We start from the raw sequence: 20,932 nt of genomic DNA on the forward strand, positions 1-20,932 counted from the left end.
AATTATTCCCAGGTTCTTTTTTTCCAGAGCCAAGCAGAATAAGTCTGTTCTAATCTGTTCCCTGGTGCAGCCTTTCAGTTATTTGAAGACTTCAGTCACGATCCCTAACAAGTCTTCTCTTCACCAGCTAGATGAGGAAACTAAGGCAAACAGGGCTAAGTGACTTTTCCGGGGTCACCCAGGTAAGTGTCTGAGGTCACATTTGAATTCAGGGCCTTCTGACCCCGGGATCCAAACTCTATCCACTATGCCACCTAGATGCCCCACAATCTAATGGGGGAGACAAAAAATACACACACACACACACACACACACACACACATGCACACACACACACAATGTACAAGATAAATAGAAATAAGAGAAACAGAAAAGTCAAAGAACTAAGAGAGGCTTTGTGTAGAAGATAGGATGTTAGTTGGGAATTAAAGAAAGCCAGGGAAATCAACAGGTGAAGCTAAGGAGGGAGAGCATTCCAGTAATGGAAGAAAAGCCAGAGCAAATGCCCAGGGCCAAGGGATGGAATCTATTATTCCAGGAATAGCAGGAAGACCAATGTCAATAGATCAAAGAGTTTGTGTGGTCAGGAGTAAGGTATGAGAAACCTGGAAAGGTTAAGAGGAGGCTAAGTCATGAAGGTCAAACAAAGCACTGTAAATTTTACACTGGAGGTGATAAGGAGCTACTAGAGCTAACTGAAGTTTACTGAGTAGAGGAGTAGTCTGAGTGGTCAGACTTTCAATTCAGAAAAATAATTTTAGTGGCTAAATGAAAGATGGACTGGGGTGGGGGGAGACTTGACATAGGCAGACCCACCAGCAGGTTACTGCAGTAATTCAGGCACAAGGTGATGAGGGTCTGCAAAGAGATGGCAATGTCAGAGGAGAGAAAAAAACATATTTAAGAGAGAGTGCAAAGGTGAAATTGACAGACTGGCAACAGATTGGATATGGGGGATGAGACAATGAGAAATACAGGATGACTGTTAGGTTGTAAGTCTGAGGACTGTTGAGGGTGGCCCTCAACAGAAATAGGGTAGGTGATAGGTGAGGGGAAGGTTTATAAGTAAATATGAGTTCCATTTGGGACATGATGAGTTTTCAGGACACCACTCTCCTGGTAAATGGGAAGAGTAATAAATACAAAACAATTGAAAATGAATGTTGAAAAATTACGAAGAACAAGCATTGCCCCAAAAGAAGAGATATGAGAAGACAACTGCTATTTTAGAGAGGTAGGAGCACAGCATGCGGAGCAGAGTGGCGTGGCTCTGGGAGGAGGACACGAACAGGCCTCAGGGAGGAATCCCCAGTCCCAGTAGCAGCTGTTTGCAGATCCCTCAACCACAAGCAACAAAGGTCAGTGACAGGGTTTTTTCAGCTGGCTGAGAAGGGAGAAGGGCCTTCCCATAGCTTCGGCCTCAGGTACGGCCCACATTGGGTAGGTGGCAGCAGCTTGTGTCCATTGTTGGATCGTAAAACCCCTGGGGGCACTGAGCAGCTGACTCTTACCTCAGCCCTGTGTAGAGACCCTGACTCCACCTAATACTCCTGAGGGATTTGAGCAGCTGATCTTTATCTCATGCTGAATGGTGGTCCTGCCCCTGCAACTTATCTGAATCTCAGCCCCCAATGCTGTCTTGGTGGAACTGGAGGTGAGGTGGTGGTGAAGACTCTGGGCACAAAAATTTCTACTTGCTCCCAGACCAGTGTACATGCTTGATTGTACCACCTTGGAAGAAATGAGATCTTACAGACCGCCAGAGTATACCTTACTCTTGACAAAGGACCCAAAAGTCAAGTAACTGGTTGGGAAAATGCCCAAAAAAGGGGGAAAAAAATAAGACTATAAAAGGTTACTTTCTTGGTGAACAGATATCTTCTCCCATCCTTTCACATGAGAAAGAACAATGCTTACCATCAGGGAAAGACGTAAAAGTCAAGGCTTCTGTATCCCAAACATCCAAAATAAATATTCAATGATCTCAGGCCATGGAAGAGCTCAAAAAGAAAACCAAGTAAGAGAGATGCAGGAAAAATTGGGAAGAGAAATGAGAGAGATGCAAGAAAATCATGAAACATGAGTCAACAACTTGCTAAAGTAGACCCAAAAATACGCTGAAGAAAATAACACCTTGGAAAATAGGCTAACTCAATTGGCAAAAGAGGTTCAAAAAGCCAATGAGGAGAAGAATGCTTTCAAAAGTACAATTAGCCAAATGGAAAAGAAGGTTCAAAAGTTCACTGAAGAAAATAGTTCTTTAAAAATTAGAATGGAGCAGTTGGAGGCTAATGACTTATGAGAAACCAAGAAATCACAAAACAAAAGCAAAAGAATGGAAAAATGGAAGATAATGTGAAATATCTCATTGGAAAAACAACTGACCTGGAAAATAGATCCAGGAGAGACAATCTAAAAATTATGGGACTACTTGAAAGCCATGATCAAAAAAAGAGCCTAGACATCATCTTTCATGAAATTATCAAGGAAAACTGCCCTGATATTCTAGAACCAGGGGATACAATAAATATTGAAAGAATCCACCAATCACTTCCTGAAAGAGATCCAAAAAGAGAAACTCCTAGGAACACTGTAGCCAAATTCCAGAGTTCCCAAGTCAAGGAGAAAATATTGCAAGCAGCTAGCAAGAAACAATTTGAGTATGGTGGAAATACAATCAGGATGACACAAGATCTAGCAGCTTCTACATTAAGGGATCAAAGGGTGTGGGATATGATATTCCAGAAGTCAAAGGAGCTAGGACTAAAACCAAGAATCACCTACCCAGAAAAACTGAGTATAATACTTCAGGGGAAAAAATGGTCATTCAATGAAATAGAGGACTTTCAAGCATTCTTGAAAAGACCAGAGCTGAAAAGAAAACTTGACTTTCAAACACAAGAATCAAGAGAAACATGATAATGGTAAACAGGAAAGAGAAATCATAAGGGACCTACTAAAGTTAAACTGTTTACATTCCTACATGGAAAGACAATATTTGTAACTTTGGAAACTTTTTTTTCAGTATCTGGGTAGTTGGTGGGATCACACACACACACACACACACACACACACACACCCCACAGGGTAAGTTGGACAGGATGGGATCATATCTAAAAAAATGAAATTAAGGGGTAAGAGAGGAATATATTGGGAAGAGAAAGGGAGAAATGGCAAATCATCTCTCCTAAAAGAGGCAAGTAAAAGACTTTTCAGTGGAGGGAAAAAGTGGGGAAGTAAGAGAAAACATGAAGCTTACTCTCATCACATCTGACTCAAGGAAGAAACAAAATGCACACTCATTTTGGTATGAAAATCTATCTTACAATACAGGAAAGTGGGGGAGAAGGGGATAAGTAGGGTGGGGGGGGATGATGGAAGGGAGTGCAGTGGGAGGAGGGAGCAATTAGAAGTCAACACTCTTGGGGACGGACAAGGTCAAAAGAGAGAATAGAAGAAATGGGGGCAGAATAGGATGGAGGGAAATATAGTTAGTCTTACACAACACGACTATTATGGAAGTCATTTGCAAAACTATACAGATATGGCTTATACTGAATTGCTTGCCTCCCCAATGGGGATAGGGAGGGAGGAAGAGAAGTTGGAGCTCAAAAGTTTTAGGAACAACTGTTGAGTATTGTTCTTGCATACAACTAGGAAATAAGAAATACAGGTAATGGAGTATAGAAATTTATCTTGCCCTACAGAACAAAAGAGAAGATGGGGATAAGGGAAGGGAAGGATGTTAGAACGGAGGGTAGACTGGTGATAAGGGTAATTAGAATGCTCGGCGATTTGGGGTGGAGATGGGAGAAATGGGGAGAAAATTTGGAACTCAAAATTTTGTGGAAATGAATGTTGAAAACTTAAATTAATAAAAAAAAAGATAAGGGATCAGATTACATTGGTAATACTAAGTAAATTTCTTGATATGACATTTTTAGGAAAGACATTGATAAAGCTAGACAATGTCTAGGGAACAATTAAGTCCTCAATATCATGTCAAATGAAACATAGCAGAAATATTGGAAATGTTCACCTGGAGAAGAGAAAACTTATTAGATCATGACTGATATCTTCAAATACCTGAAAGGCTGCACCAGGGAACAGACTAGAACAGAATTATTCTGCTTGGCTCCAGAAAAAAAGAATCTGGGAGTAATGGATGGAAATTGCAAAGGTGTAAATTTGGAGTTTGTTAAGTTGGAGTTAATGTAAGTCTACCCAAAAGAGTGCACAAAAGATGAATGAGTTCTTCTGGATGGTATACTGAGTTTCCCCTTACTGGAGATGTTCAAGATTTCTGACTGCTGTAGACAGAAATCTGGCTCAAGCTTGAATTACACTAATGGGCCCCATAGAGAGATTTAAGGATATCTAAGAATTTTCTTTTTTTCCCTTTTTAAAATTATTTTATTTGTTTTCAGTGTTCTACAATCACTTCTATATAACTTAGATTTTTCTCCTCCCTCCCGCCTTCCTCCCTGAGACAGCATATAATTGTATATAGGTTCTACACATACTTCCTATTAAACACATTTTCACCTTAGTCATGTTGCACAGAAGATTTAAAATGAATGGGAAAAATCATAAAGCAAACCAAAACATGATGCAAAAGAAAATGATCTGCTTCATTCTGTGATCGAATTCCATTGTTCTTTCTCTGGATGTGGAAGGAATTTTGCCTTAAGAGACCATTGGAAATTTTTTAAATCCTTGCATTGCAATGATGTACTAAGTCTACCTGAAAAAATTCTTACACACTGTGGTACAAAGTTCTCCTAGTTCTGCTCCTTTTGCTCAGCATCAGTTCATATAAGTCTTTCCAGGCCTCTCTGAAGTCTTCCTGTTTGTCATTTCTTAATAGCACAATAGTATTCCATTACATTCAAATACCACAATTTATTCAGCCATTCTCCAGTTGATGGGCATCCCCTTGATTTCCAGTTCTTGGCCACCACAAAGAGAGCTGCTATAAATATTTTTGTACATGTGGGATCCTTTCCCATTTTTATGATCTCTTGGGGATATAGTCCTAGAAGCGGTATTGATGGATCAAAGGGAATACATTCTAAGAATTTTCAAAAACAAATTTGACAACTTCATTTCAAGATTTTCTTATTGTCTATGTGTTTTATCATACGCATTTAAGAACATTCTCAGAAGAGGCACACAGGCTTTACAAGACTGACAGAGGATTCCATGACACACAAAAAGGGTAAAACAACCCCTGGTCTAGAATCAGTAAATATGGTGCTAAGCCACTGAAGACACAAAGACAAAAGTGAACAGTCTCTGCTCCCAAATGGCTTACATTTTATTGAGGGAGGAGACAAGTACATAGTAAAAATAAAATGTGAAATTGTGTTCAATATGTATTAGAGTATGCAATTAAGAAAAAATTGTTCAAGTTTGTTTTCTGGAATTTAGAGTACATTTTCTCTCTGCACAAAAACTAGATTGACCATATCTTAAATTAATTTTGACAAAAGTATAAAATGGTACTAATTCCTTGAGGGCACAGACTGTCTTTCATTTTGCTTGAATTTGTTCCTCTAATATTTAACAGTCTCTGGCACGTAGTAGGCACCGATAAATGCTTACTGAATAAATGAAATTGCTTAACCTTTCTGAGCCTTGATAAAGTACATATAAAATAATTATAAGGTAATTTTTTGGAGAAAGATATAAGTCAGAGTGGGGCCACAGATTCCCTTCTGGTGTAAGTAGCTGAAGAGAAGTAGAAATCAGAAAACTACTACTATAAAGGGTGGAACTTGAACTGAACTTTGAAGCAAATTATGTCAAGAGGCAGAGGGGAGGAGAAAATATAAAATAGACACAAAAGATAGCCTGTGCAAAAGTATACTGAAAGTACGTAGAATCTTTTACGTGAGGAAGAGAAAGGTCAGTTTGGCCGATCAGAGTGCATGAAGAGGAGAAGCACATAAAAAGGTTGGGAATGTAGCTTAGAACAAAGTTGTAAAGTGTTTTAAATGTCAAGAAGAGTTTTGAAATGAAACCACTGCAGTTCACCGTGTATGAGAGTGACATGGTCAAATCACTCTGGTTGCTGTGTGGACGATAGATTAGAGAGAGGCAAGAGAACCAACTGGAAGGCCAAGCCCAGAGGCAATGAAGGGTGACTATGTTAGGTAGATGGAAGGAATATGAGAGATGTGGAAGTAAAATTGAGAAGTGCTGACAATAGATTGGATATATGCTGTGAGGGAGAGTGAGGTAGAAAGGATGATTCCTGGACTGTAAACCTAGAAGGATGAGGCAGTGCCCTCAACAGAAATATGGAAGACTGGAGAAAGACAATAAGCTGTTTTGAACATGTTGAATTTGGGATGCCTTGAGGACATCTAGGTTGAATGGACTCCAAGGTCTCTTCCAACTCTGAGATTTTGTCATCTAATTCAATTTCCTTACTGTACTCACAAGGTTACTGTATTCATGGGACCAGGCAACATCTTACAGGTAATCACTTTGTCTCTTACAATATACTAGTATTTCTTTATATGTACATTTTATAGACACTTAGAATCTTAGAGGTAAATAAGACTTTCATCATATTCACACCACCTAAACCACCCACTAGAAAAGAAAAAGTTAACTAATGAAACATAAGCGTAGCTAGTAACTGTATTTCTCCTTGTACACTGTTAACATGATGTCCACCAACACATCAGTCTGACTCAGTTTTTACTGATTTAATTGTTTTGTCATCAGAGGCCATAACCATACTACATAATATGAGACACTACGTGAATCAGGAATTTCTATTCATATTCTATTAATGTTTATTTTTTAAACAAAAAATTTAACGTCTATCTAGGAATTATTTTTAAATAATTTAAAACTCTGTTCTTTGGCACCTGATGTTCTCAAGTATTTCATGTAATCTCAGGAGGAATGGAGCTTTCCTACACCAAAATTACTTCAGTTTATTTTACGGATTATGGGGGGAGAGCTAAAGGAGATCTGTCCTTCTGCTCTGCCATCTTGGTACTGTCTCTATTTTAGTTTATTTTTAAACAGCAGCAACAAATATGTTACATAAAAGTTGTTTCATGTTTTGAGGGCTAGAGTGAGAGAACATTAAGGTATCACAAATATCAACCTCAAAGTAGTAGGCTATATTATTATTCAAGTTAATTCTAAAATTAGTGTTCTAATGGCATATTTGTACTTGCAAGCAGTCTTGAAAATAAAATCAACAATAACAGTAATAACTAGAATTGATATGTAGTGCTGTAAGATTTGCAGGTTTGTACATATGGTGCCTCATTTTTCTTTTCAAAATTTTAAGGTAAATAAGTTAATTCCAAACACAATTTAGAGCCTATGAAAAAAGTTTCATAAATTATTCTTCATTCCTAAAGATAAAGACAGCTAGAAATACTGTGATATAGTGAATACTGAAGGGGAAGACAGGAAGAAAGCAAAGCTAATGGTGGTTTATACTCTACTGTACACTCACCACCATGCCATTTGTATTTTTTTAGAAGTACACACAGTGGAAAGTTAGAAGTGCCTTTAATCTGCTTGTCTTTACCATGTTTCTGACCATTGTTTAGAGTGACAAAGACAAGAAAGCAATTCACAGTGACAAAATAGAGAATGAACAAAAAATTACTCTGAGGTACTTTTTCTAAATATAAACCTTCATCCAGGCAATAAAAACACTTCTAAGCCACTAAATTATTTAGGTTCAGATGGGAGGGAGGAGATGAAATTTTATAGTAGGCATGAGTTAGAATACCTTTTTTTTGTCTGAATCTCATGAATGCTTAAAGAAACAAATTTATCTAGTACTCATCTACATGACAGGCTAGCAAAAGTTACCAAACTTTCTCAGTTCATGGCACCTTCAGCATCTCAGTAATTTTTTTACAGCACCCTCTAGGTGAAAAGTAATACCTAACAGTTCTATTTAAGTAATTAGGTTTAAACAGCTTAATAAGTATTTATGTCTTAACAACTTAGTAGCCCCTTCTGAGAAAATAACACATATAAAACTGAAAGAAAAACACAAAACACAAAAACTGAAAGAAAATATAATATGTTTATTTCATTCTTAAATAACCACAATTACTTGATAATAAGATCTGTGCACCTATTGGGCACTGCACAATTTTTCAAATCTGTTAATTACATTGGACACCACCACCCTCATTTCCTGTTCCACATTGATTTTTGTGTGGTACCTGCTTTTTATCACAGCCACAATGCTGAAAATAAGCTATGAAAAGATAAAAGCATCATAAACCAGCAAGAAAAAAAGTTACTGGCATAGTCAAAAGAATGAGTAAACAAAACCACATTTCAACCATTTGAGAACTAAAAGGGAATACAGCACAATCTAATGTTAAAACTATGAATTACCTCAAACTAGTAATCTGAGTGGCTGTGTTTCCCTTGAAAATTTAAAGTATTCTAGGACACCCTTGTGAGTTCTCTGTGGTACCCCATGGCACCACAGGTGGGAACCCTGGGGTCATTGTGCATTGCAAAACATAATTATGTAATGGAAATGGGGCTCATAAGTATATTTAAGTCAAAGAATGCACAAGCAGCCATAGTCTCTAATTAAATGGGGTTTCAAATTTGATATAGTAAGTAGAAAATGCAGAATTCAGGTGAACCAACTGTTTTAATAAGACTAGTTTGGGTTCCAAGAAAGCTTTTTCACTAGATTTCTTGCAGGATAAAATTATATAATGACTACCTTTAAAAACTTAATATTAATTGTATAGCAAATGTTTTCATTAATCATATTCTGAAAAAAGTGGTTTTTTTTGTAAACTTACCTACCCACTACATAAACAATGGGACCACAATTACAATAAATTTCATAAAAATACACATTTTCAGCACTGAGACACCATAAATGTCCAAAGAATTAAATGACAAATGATCTGTTTCAACTGGTATTGCTGTAAAAAACATGAAAACTTTTGATCAAAGAGATTCTGACTTGTCATTATGGATCAGCAAACTTACAATGGAAGGTACTGAGTTCACATACATTATTTTATAGTGTTCTCTTTCTAAAGGTTACCTAAATCTGTTTGTTAAAGATAAGACAGAAATGACTTATAACTTGTTATACCTTAGAAGAATGAAATTTCATAACTGAAAGCACTGGAATTCTGAAATAGCTAATTTATCACAGAAAATCAAATATAGATATGAATCTTATATTCAAAGGATTTCACATATATATGTTTAAATCAGTGATATTAACACAAAGTTGTCTATTCATATAAATTATTTCTATTTTTCTAATTTGATACCTACATATAGGTTTTCTTAAAGAAGTTCTTTCTAGTCAGTTTATTTTAATAGTTATATCTAAGAAAATGTTTTTTTAAACATATATAGCAATTTGATAGTTATTATTCTAAACTAAAAGTGCTCTTTGATTGCAAATAGATTCTTGTAAATAATAATCATTAAAGTCAGGAAATCAACTATTCCTTTAGAATTTTTTGTAAAAAGTCTTATAAAAAATCTACATGCAAATATAATTTAAAAGGAAACTGAGGAAACCAATTTTGCAGTCATACTGAATGCTTTCTACAATTACTATACCCTGCAGATTTTTTTTTTTTTTACCTCATCTAACCACCAGTACCCCTTTAATTAAGGTGGTGGCTTCCAAAGTCTCAATGTCAAGATTAAAACATTGAGCCAATACAATTTTAGATAAAAGTTTCTTAGACTTCTTAAAAAACAAACGCTCCATGCTGTCAAGTCTTTCTGATTATTTAAATGACTTAGATCTCAATTAAAAAACTACTATGACAATTTTTCCTTCTATAATATGATATAAGTTACTTTCATACTGTTCTATGATTTTATGCAGTTGTAGTTAAGTTTTTAGAAAGACTTCTTTTTTTAGCTCTTTAAATTGATCTCAAACTAGAATGACTTCTTGGCAAATGCCTATCTTTGTTTAAAAAGAGGGTTCAGAGTTAAGTGAAATTAGAGGACGTCTTTAAAAAAAAAAGTAGGCAAACATTTATACTACTTATTGATATAAACATGTTTGAAAAAGAACTGATCAAGGGAAAATCCATTCTTTTAGTCTTCTAACATAAGTCTCTTTTTGTCACGAATACTAATAAAGTTGTGAGGCCCCATTTGAATTCCCAGGAAAAAAGAAACATACATTACCAGTGCAGAAGTTCATAAATGTAGAAGTATCACATAATGAATCGAGACTAGGCAAGCTGTCTTCCATTCTTGCCACCTACATCACATGCACTATAAACCAGCTCTTGTCCACGTTTCCTGCTGCCTTCCCAGAGTTTCAGAACAAATCCCAGCTCTCTAAATCTGACGGCATACTTGGAATTCTGAGGAAATCCTCCCAATCCAGATGGCCCACCACAAAGCACTTCTGTATTGGCACAAAAAAAACTTCTCAAGATATCTCTTCTCCGACCTCTTTGCTTGTTCAGTTGGAGGAAACTTGTTTTTGTTTGTTTCTTTGTTTCTCATTTATAAAAGGAGACAGAGAAGGAGGCAAAATGAGATCTAGGGAGCGCAAAGAACAGGAAAGCAAAAGAGGGGTGGGATGTAGACAAAAATTTAGGCTGCTCTGGGGAGTGGCTAAACTTCAGGCAGCAAAAATACTTGAATTAATGTACCACGTGCATATTCACTACAGTATGTGCTAGTCCCAAAGTACAATTAAAAAAAAAATTTATTAGTTTAGTTAAAAATTTGCTCTAACCCAGAGAACTGTTTAAAAACATAAACCACATAAAAATTATCAGTTTATATGGTGAAGTTTGAAACCCAGACCCAGAATTTCTTTCTAATAGTTGAAAGAACAGTCTTTAAAACATAAAAAGCACATTTCCTGTTTGGCTTTTAAAAATGTACAAAATGTGATTTGCTTCCCTTTAAAGAAAATAAGAGTATAATTAGATTTTTCTTAAATCAATGGAAAGTATCTATATTTCAAGATTTCAATACTGAAAATTATTTTGGCAAATTTATTACAATCACTATAGAAATAAAAATGGATGTAATCAAGAGTAAAAAGATCAGTCATTTTTCTTAAATTACTGATTCTCAAACTATTTGTAGAAATTTAAAAGTGGTTGTCAATAATACATTTATATAATTTGTAATCTGAAAAAGTATTCATTTCCAACATTATAATTCTAAATTCAAACTATAACATGGTCATATTTTGTTTTTTTTACAAAATCTCAAAGCCCAGGTGAATGATAAACATTCACTCTTTTTGGTAGCTACTACTGAAAGCCAACTGGCAGAATGAATATATGATGCTAAAACTCAAAACAAAACTATTCAAAATAAGATATTATTTACATTATCTCCAGAGGACATATGGTTTAGATACTTTCACAAATTTTATGTAGATAACTGAGAAGGCCAAATTAAATAAACATAGAAACAAAATGATTATGTTGTACAACACAACAAAAGAAAAGCCCTACTTAAAGAACTGTTTTTTTCTGTCATGAATCAAGACTTAATCAAAGTCACAGATAATGTATCTGGCCAGATGCCAAGCTGGAAAAAAGCTAGCCAACAGGAAAGCCAATCAAAAGCCTCAGAGATGTAAAAAGATCACAAGTATAATTTTAAAGATGAATAAACAAAATCTATAGATTTTTGGCTAAGAATTAAATACGGACCTTTTGCAATTATGACAACTAATCAATTTTCAGAGTAACTACAGAAGGTTTTATAGCTGGACATATACTTAAGTGTAAGAAATCCTGGAACAGGGGCTCTGAACCATTTTTTGTCAGTCTATTGAAATCTACGGATTCCTTCTCAACTTTTTTAAATACATAAAATAAAATACCTAGGATTACAAGGGAAACCAATTCTACTGAAATAGATGTCAAAATATATTTTTTAAAAACCCAAACAACTTCAATAATCCCCTAAAATGGGGGGTCACATGGACCCTTGGCGGAGTTTATGAAGGACCCCTCCCCTAGAAAATTACATAGTCCCAAAAAATACATAATTTATTCTCTACTAAATATTCACTTGTAAATTTGAATACAAATACTATCACTTCCCAACCCAACAAGCCAGAGGGCTTTAGGTTCCTAATACTGACCTTAAGAAAATACTATCATTCTTAGATCATACAATTACAGTTAACAGAAACTTACTGGATAGAAATCCATGAAAACACAGAGCACTATAAAGAAAATCAAGAAAAAGTGGGAGCAAAACAGAATTTTTTAAATTTTATATACAAAATATGTATAATATAATATATATATTATATATAATTTTATATACAAAATATGTGGTTGGATTTGTTAAGAAAATATCTATCACTGTTTTCAAAATACATTAAGTACTTTGAAGGTTAAATAAAAGATTCAATTCAAATATCCTTTCCTCAAACTTTAACATATAAACAAAGATTTCCAAGTGATAGTTCATTTTAAGTAATATCTAACTTTAAAAACTGCAGCATCACAAATGGATGTGAGTTTATCATAATAAGATCTAACCTGTACAATGAATAATTCCTTTTCAGATTTAGATCATGGGATCAATAAGGGGTAGAGAGAATCATCTACAACAATCCCTCATTTTCTACATGAGGCAAATGAGAGCCAGCAGATTAAGTGACTTGCTTAATGCCACAAAGGCAAGATGAAATTTAAACTCATGTCCTCTTATTTCAGGGCCAATTCTCTTCCACTTGGACCTCTTTAGATCTAAGCACCACCACTAAAATTAAAGGAATTGCATAGGTTTTAAAATATTCTGTAATCTTTTTTTCTTTTTCTTCTCATAACCATTTTTTTTGTTTGTTTTTTTCTTCTGGTATTTAGTATCTCCACTAAACAGTGAATGAAAGTGAGTCTAGAAATTTTTAAAAATTCAAGCACTAGGGCTTGGTGACAGATTACAGGCCTCAAATGATAACTGGACACAATACAAACTGGTACAGAAACCTATCTCCACACAAAACAAAAACGACAAAGGGCATGTCTTACAGATAATCATATACATACATCACATTATGGAAAGGCAGCACATTTATTTACCTTTTCTTGCTTCCTGGTTGTCTACCCTCCTAGTTTACCCAGAAGGACTGAGTCCATCTGATGTGAAGGACTGAGTCCATCTGATGTGAATTTCCTTAGCTTCTTTTCCTTTCTAGTTCAAAAATCTCTGTAACTTCACCCTATGCTCTCCTAAGAGATGCCCTCTTCCAATTATAAGGCTAGCAACTCTCTTTACTATGCCCTTTAGCATATCCTCTTTAAGACTTTTTTCCATCACATATCCTTCCCATAAGCTTGGATCTGGTCACCAGCATTCTCTTTCCATCACATCACTGCCAAATTCGGCGAAAGAATAGTCAATGCTCCACTCCACTCTATCTGATTTACGTACTCCTCAGCCCCTCCTAATTTGGTTCTCCACTATGACCACCCTCTGGAAAACAAACTATTCTCTTAAGGGTCATCAGTGACTTCTTATTCAGAAAATCCAATGGACTTTTCTCACTCTTCTTGGTCTCTTTGCAGCATCTGAGATTGTTCACCTTCTCAGTGAAACTCCCTTCCACAGTCACACTGACAGAACACCTAGTTTTATATCCTGTAAAATCATCTTCCTTAGTCTTCTTTCCTCATCTTCATTCCCACTGCTTAAACTATTATCACTATGCTGATGATGCCCAAAGTCTTCAGTTCATAATTTTCTCTGCAGTCTCAATCCTGCATTTTAACTGCCAAGACTTCCAGCACCTCAAAGTCAACACATCTAAAATAAAATTCATCACTGCCTAAACAATATTGTCTAGTGGGCAGGGAGCCGAATCTTAGAATCAGGAAGAAGTGAGCATGAATCTAACATCCTGTACTGGTTATATGACAATAGGCATGTCATGTAACCTCTTGGTCTCAATTTCCTCATATGTAAAGTTGAGGAAATATCTGTTGTACCTACCTCACAGGATACCTGTGGGGCTCCAGTGAGAAAATGCATGTAAAGCATTCTATAAAAGGTCTATTATTATGCTACATCCCTACTCAAAAGCAACTGGTTACTAACTTGGAATAAAATATTAAATGTTAAACGTATATCTTTGCATATATGTTTATTTATCTATAGATAGACAGATCTATAGTGGGAAGGGACTTTAGAGGGCATCACAGGTCCAATCAAGAAACAACCAAGGAACTCTAAGTTCTTTGAGGTCAACGACTGAACTATTTTTGTCTTTATATCCTTAGCACTGAATATCATATCTGGCATATAGTTGTGCTTAACAAAAATGCTTGTTAAAATGATTTTATTTCTTGAATAAGCTTTTGTTTCATATTCTAAATTTACATTACCATGATTTCTGATTATATCCCTTTCCTTTCCCTAGTCCAACCTTATTTTACAAATGAGGAAACTGAGGCTCACAGAAGTCAAGTAATTGGATTAAAGTCACAGGCTCTAACTATTAGGTAGGCATCTTCAGCACAGTATCCTACTTATCCTTAGACAAAAAGGGAAAAGTAGGGCCAGGAATGAGAAAGCAGAACCTCTCCAGATTTCCTAAGGACCCTTTATCCTAAGTCTCCAGCTCATAAAGATGAGGGTGTAACTGAGACAAGGAATGAGGTGAATTTCCAGACAGTACAATGGAATGTAGAGAGGCTGCAATGCCCAGTGGAGAGAACTGACCTCAAAGTCAGGAAGGTGTATAGGTGTATATATGGCTACTTTGGTCTGGACAAATGACATAACCTCTCAGTACTTCATAAAAATCTAAGATTGTAACATGGCTAACGTATAACAGCATTGGTAGATGGGGTTTCCTCACCAGGCCTTCTCTACATTAATAAAATCACAGTCCAGTTAGAAAAACAAATGCCAATTCCTTGAGGACAGGGACTGTACCATTTTTGTCTTTGTAACTTAGCACTTATTATAGTGTTTGGCATAAAGTAATGCTCAATAAATGATGCCTGTTGAATGAATGATTGTATTTCTTGAGTAATTATTCTAATAATTACAACTATTCTAAATTTTAACAGAAAGTAAGTTGGAATGTTTACTTGGAAAAAAATGCTAGCTCACTGAAAAGAAAAATTAAAAGTTGCTTTTTACTTTCATCTATTCTCTATAGAATTTTTTTCAACTGATCAAATAATCCAAGAGTATAAGTTTATCACATTTCTGATATTATTCCTGAAACTGGAGTCTCATTTATAATCCAAAAACAAAATCTGCCATCTTGTTTTTACATAACAATTACTACCATTTATACAGCACTTACTGAGTGCCAGAAAGACAGCTAGGTGGCGCAGTGGACACAGTTTTGGGCCTGAAGCCAGGAAGTTTCCCACCCCATCCCCCCCAGGTCAAATCTGGCCAAAAACACTTAAAAGCTGTGTGATCCTGGGCAAGTCACTTAACTCTGTTGGCCTCAGTTCTGCATCTGTAAAATGAGCTGGAGAAAAAAAATGGCAAACTACTTCAGTATTTCTGCCAAGAAAACTCCAAATAGAGTCACAGAGAGTTGGACGTGACTGAAAAACAACTTAACAACATATGCCTGGTACTGTGCTAAGAACTTTAAAATTATTATCTCATTTGATCCTCACAACAACTCTGATAGGTAGGTGCTATTATTATTGCCAATTACAGATGAAAAAACTAGGGGTTAAATGATTTTCCCAGGACCACACAGTTAGTCAGTGTTGGGAAGATGGATGTGAACTCAGGTCTTCCTAATTCCAGGCCCAGCACCCCACCCACTACACCACTTCGATGCCTGTATCACCTTCATTTCTGAACATTATTTCGTTTTCCTATCCAGGAAACCATCCCTTGTAACAAACGATTCAAAATAGAAAAAAAAAAAAAAAAAAAAGGAATCAGTTCAGCAAAAACAACAAAAATCCAAACAGACAACCAAATCTGACTGTATCTGTAATGTTCTATACCCAGAGTTGCACACATTTCTGCAATGAAATGAAAGAAGTGCATTTTAACAAATTTTCTCTAGAGCCCAGGTGCACTAATCTATAATTTAAAAGCATACAGTTTCTCTTTTTATTCTATTTGTATTACTGTAGTTCTGTGTCAACCAAGCACAGATTATTGATAAGTAAACAGTTACTGAGCTAGGAAGGGAAAAGCCTGCCAGACTTGCATGAAAAGTTATCTATTTTGTGCTTGAGTGATCTGCAAATTCATCAATTAAGACTTTCCCTCTAACAGTGCAGATGACAATCCATTCATGGTCCTAAATAACTAATGTCCGTGTTCTCCTATAACTGTCCTATGGGAATTCCATCAAACATGATGGGCAATTTTTTTTTCTTTCCTCACAATAATTAGCCCATCTTTTTTCTGCTTTTGTGCTTCTCTGAGTCACATCTTCTCAGAGCTCTAGGCAAATTCTTAAAACTCTAAGCAGCAGAGGTCCTGATGTATATTAGTAGAGGGAGTTCCCGCTACTAATGAAAGTTACAAGTTCAGTCTTTATCCTTCCATTTCTCTAAAGAGATCTTCCACCTTCCTTTCTTCCAAGTTCCTTATTTATTATATGTCACAGCCTGATCACACTGACCATGTACATCTGCAATACCTCTTTTTAATTCTCTGTAAAGTACAGGATTTACATGACTTTTTAATCATACACCATTATCAACAGAATACTGGTATTAAAAAGATGGGTCAGCAACAGTTCAAATTCTTAATAGTAATCTAGCCCTTTCTCCTCGTGCTGATTATTTATGGGCCAAAATCAATGATTTGAACAGTTTGTCTTATACACCCAGAAAAAATCTGGGCAATAGATATTCTTCATCCACTTGGTTCTTTCTGAGCAGATGGTTAATCTGAACTCTTATGGACCTCTTGGATTGTGGAGTCTCATCACTGTGGCAAACAACTTTGGAGAGCATATATTTCCCAGTTCTATACCTATACTTAGAAGGTTGAAAAAGATTCTCTCTGCTATCTTTCAAGGACTCCTAAATGAGTGCAAAGTGTGAATGGGAAACATTGCTTTGAGAATTATGGCATTTGCTCCACTTAATCAAGTTTTTAAAATATTCAAACCAAAAGAATGAGATCTTAAAATCCCATTCCTGTCAACTGTGTGAAGAGAGATGTGAGAAAATGTGAGAAAAATTCCTTTTTCTCATTAATGGCTCAATGAATAAAGTCCTTGATGAATATGAATGATTCTAAAATATTTCATGTATACAGGTTGGTAGATATTCTCCAGGTTCCCTTTTTTCAGCATTAGTAAGGTCCGACATTATTGTTCATATCTTTGATATCTTCCCCTCCTCTAGACTGTTTCTGAATCAGTCCCTCAGTCACCTCATAATTGAGTCTTCTGCAGCAATCTCCCCTATATATATATATATATATTGATGCACTACTGCTCTTCCTGTCTGTTTTCCTTAGGACCATTTCTACCTTCTCTATATGAAAATGACGTTAAAGTCCAAATGTAGTGCTTCTATAGTAATTAGGGGGAGAAAACTGGCTTACAAAAATCTTTACAGATCTTTTCCCCCTTTTTCTGTTTTTCAGTCTTCTATTTTCATCTTTAAATGCCGTCAGATTAACCTTTAGCTGAGTCACTAAACACTCTTTAAAGTGATTTTATTCTCAACAGTTTCTTTCTGTTTTATGAGGTGACAGTGCTTATAACAAGCCATCATGCTTCTTCATAAGATTTTAAAAAATGGACTTAGAATATAAACTGGTGTTGCCACTGGCTGCAATAATTCTCTGCTTATGAAAGTCAACTTGCTCCTGATTATGGTGTTTTTCAGGCTCATTTAGTCTCCTTGTTATGACAATTAATTTATGAAGCAGCTGGTAGCACAGTGGATAGAATGCTAGGCTCCCAGTAAAGAACCCCTGAATTCAAATCCAGCCTTAGACACTTACTAACTGTGGTCCTGGGTAATTCACTTAACTTCTATTTACCCCAGTTTCTTCAAGTGCAAAATAATAATAATCATAACAACCACATCACAAGGTTGTTGTGAGGATCAAATGAGATGATAATAACTGAGCATATTCCCTGGCACAGAGTATGCATTTTGTAAATGTTTATTTTCTCCCCTCGGCGAATTTCTACATGGCGTTACCATAACAGGGGTCCATATACCATTTTTATTATAAATGATGTTTCAGTTTGCAGTATTCGGGTAGAAGTTGTTTTAAGTGCATACCAGGTCTTTTTAAATTTATTTTTTTCTTCTAGTCTTCTACTAATGTTTATTTTGTCTTTTGTTCTTGATCACCTTTACTTGTCAATGAAAAAAATAAAGTAAATTAATAGAATAAAATGCTTTTTATAAAAATCCATATGGCAGCCTACAGTAGGCAAGGTAGTCCAGTTAAAAATATGATGGATTTGGAGGCAATGAACCTAGAAAGGTCGATCAAGACAGCTAGTAAAGGTTTTTTAAAAGCCACATTGAGGAATCTGTATTTCAACCTACAGGCAATAGGGAGTTCCGAAAGATTTTTAAGCAGGGGAATGAAGGGCTGGTCAGGTGGAGGAGAGATTACTTCTCAGCCACAGAGGATAGAACCAAAAGAGAGGCAGATTTTGGAAGTGAGAGAAATGATGATTAAATAACCAATTACTGGGGAGATCCAGGGTTTTTTCCCCTTCCTATTTCCTCATTCATTCTCTACACTAAGTCAAATCAGCATGTGAAGGACATTGCTGATAATGAGACTGGATTAATTTTCTCCTCAAATCTTGTTCACTCTTACACAAGTAGGGAAGTCCAGTGTATTCTACTCAGGCTTGGGTGGTGGGCAGATCCTTTGTCTGGATTGCTGGGGGCTGGGGTGATCTGAGAGTAAAAGGGACATAATCAAAATCCTGTTCCCCAACCCCTCATTATTAGATCTACCTCTCATTATAATATTCATTCTTTCATTAAACTATCAGAGTTGATTGCTGCCTGTCAAAACACCCACTCTTGCAAGGGCATATAAATGTCAAGAAGTCGTGTGAGATGACCACTAACCTCTTCTATTATCTGCCAGTGATAATTAATAAAATGCTTAATAATTAATAAAATGATTAATTACCCAGTAACCATATCTCTAACTATTTATATGTCAAAGAAGGAAAAATCTCCTAACAATTAAAGTAATCCCAAAGTGGAATATGTTGTTTCTAGAGATAACAAATTTCCTTTCAAAGTTTTTAAGCAAAAAGGCTAGGTGATCACTTTTCAGGTATGTTGTAGTGGAGAAAATATTTTCAGCGAAGAGTTGGATTAGAAGGCTTCTAAAGTCCCTTTCAACACTGGATGTCTGTGATTAGCACCGTTAAAGAAGAGAAAGAGAAAACAAGCCCACAAGCACGCTATCTTGAAAGATATTCATAGTTAGCACTATGTATTATTAAAAAATAAAGTAGAAGGAACCTAATTTCTAGTAAAAGAGGAATGGTTTAATAAATTGTGGTATATGATACCACAAAGGAAATAAGACTAACAAATAAGAATACAAAAAAACCCTGAAAATATAGTTTATGAAGCAACGCAGGGGGAAAAAATCCATAACGAAGAAAAACACACTGACTTCAACCAAGAGCAAAAAAAAAAGGGAAAAAGAATAGCCAGGGTATCCTGATGATGACTTAGAACAGTTAAAAAGCTGATATATTATACACATTACAATTAGTTTAAATGTAAATAATTACTAAGCAAGTTTGAATAGTTCTACTGGTGCTGAATGTTGAGGCTTTTCTTTCAATTAACAATTTAATTAAACATTTAATTTAGAATCTTTTTTTTTAATGTGAGCAAACCCCCTCCACCCACGAAACCAAACCAGGAGTTTTAGTGGCCTACAAATTCAACAAGAATCACTTATATAACCATGTAAGAGATTAAAGGACAAACATGAGATGCAGTGATGAATATTGGCCTTGGAGAAAAATCTAAAGTTCTGGCTCTCACATTTACTCCCTGTACAGTCCTAGTGAAATCAGTTTACCTCACTGATCCTCAGTTTTCCCATCTGTAAAATAAAGATAATACTTGCACTGCCTATCACACAGAGCTGTTTATACACTCTAAAGTGCTATAAAAATGTAAGTTTTAAGTTAATGCATACATCACTCCTAGGAAATATTCCTCTTCTGATCTGCAAGAAACAAATTTAAAATAAAAAAGTAAAAACATTACTCTATGCAGAGCACTGTCAATTTATGAAAATTGTTAGTAAAGATCTGTTTCTATTTGGTGGAATTCTTTTAAAAAAATCTACAGTAGACAAATTAGACTTGCATCTCTCAATAAATGGACCCAATAAAAAGCAAGAGATATGTCTACCCTGCAAACAGGCTTATCTTCATTATCATCTTGCATAAGTCCTATTACTTATATATATGTATATATACATACACACACACACATAAGTTTATATAAACAAAAAACCCCTCATAACTTCAATTCATCACCTCATATCCAGTGTTTGATCTCAGATGCACTGTTTTCTGAATAACAGAGAATGAATTGCTAACATACAAAGGCACAAAGGGCTAAAGATCTTTTGTACATGTAAAGATCTTTCTGTACAGCAAATAATTGCAACAGGTGCTAAACTTGTTTAGTTTACATTAAAAACAGGAAAGAAACAGTATAAATACAGGAAGGAAATAACACAACCAAAAAAAAACCCAAACCAAGTGACAAATATTGGTCACTTCTGAGTTGAAAAATGTTATCATCCTCTGAGTAACTCAAAAATACTGCTAAAAATCCTAGAACAGAGCAAAGAAAATTTTAGGAATTCAAGGAAGTTCAAACAGCATAAAATATAAACTTGCCAAAACCATTTCCAGGATATTAAAACAATCTACTGACCTCCTAAGGATGTTGTAAGAAAAGCATTATGTAAATGT

At 35.5% G+C, this 20,932-nt stretch overlaps 1 protein-coding gene across 3 annotated transcripts in view; it reads right to left on the bottom strand.

Moving 5' to 3' along the window:
* Positions 1-20,932, bottom strand: part of EML4 (EMAP like 4) — a 177,276-nt gene that overhangs the window by 115,448 nt on the left and 40,896 nt on the right. For 2 of the 3 annotated variants that reach the window (XM_072635766.1, XM_072635765.1), the window contains exon 1: positions 10,186-10,636. The exons of the other annotated variant lie outside the window; for it this stretch is intronic. In XM_072635766.1, coding sequence (XP_072491867.1) covers positions 10,186-10,252 — 67 coding nt within the window. In that variant the 5' untranslated portion in view covers positions 10,253-10,636. Of the gene's footprint in view, positions 1-10,185; positions 10,637-20,932 lie in introns of those variants that run through there. 3 annotated transcript variants of the gene reach the window in all.

Source organism: Notamacropus eugenii, chromosome 1 (assembly GCF_028372415.1).
Source record: "Notamacropus eugenii isolate mMacEug1 chromosome 1, mMacEug1.pri_v2, whole genome shotgun sequence".
NCBI lineage: Eukaryota > Metazoa > Chordata > Mammalia > Diprotodontia > Macropodidae > Notamacropus > Notamacropus eugenii.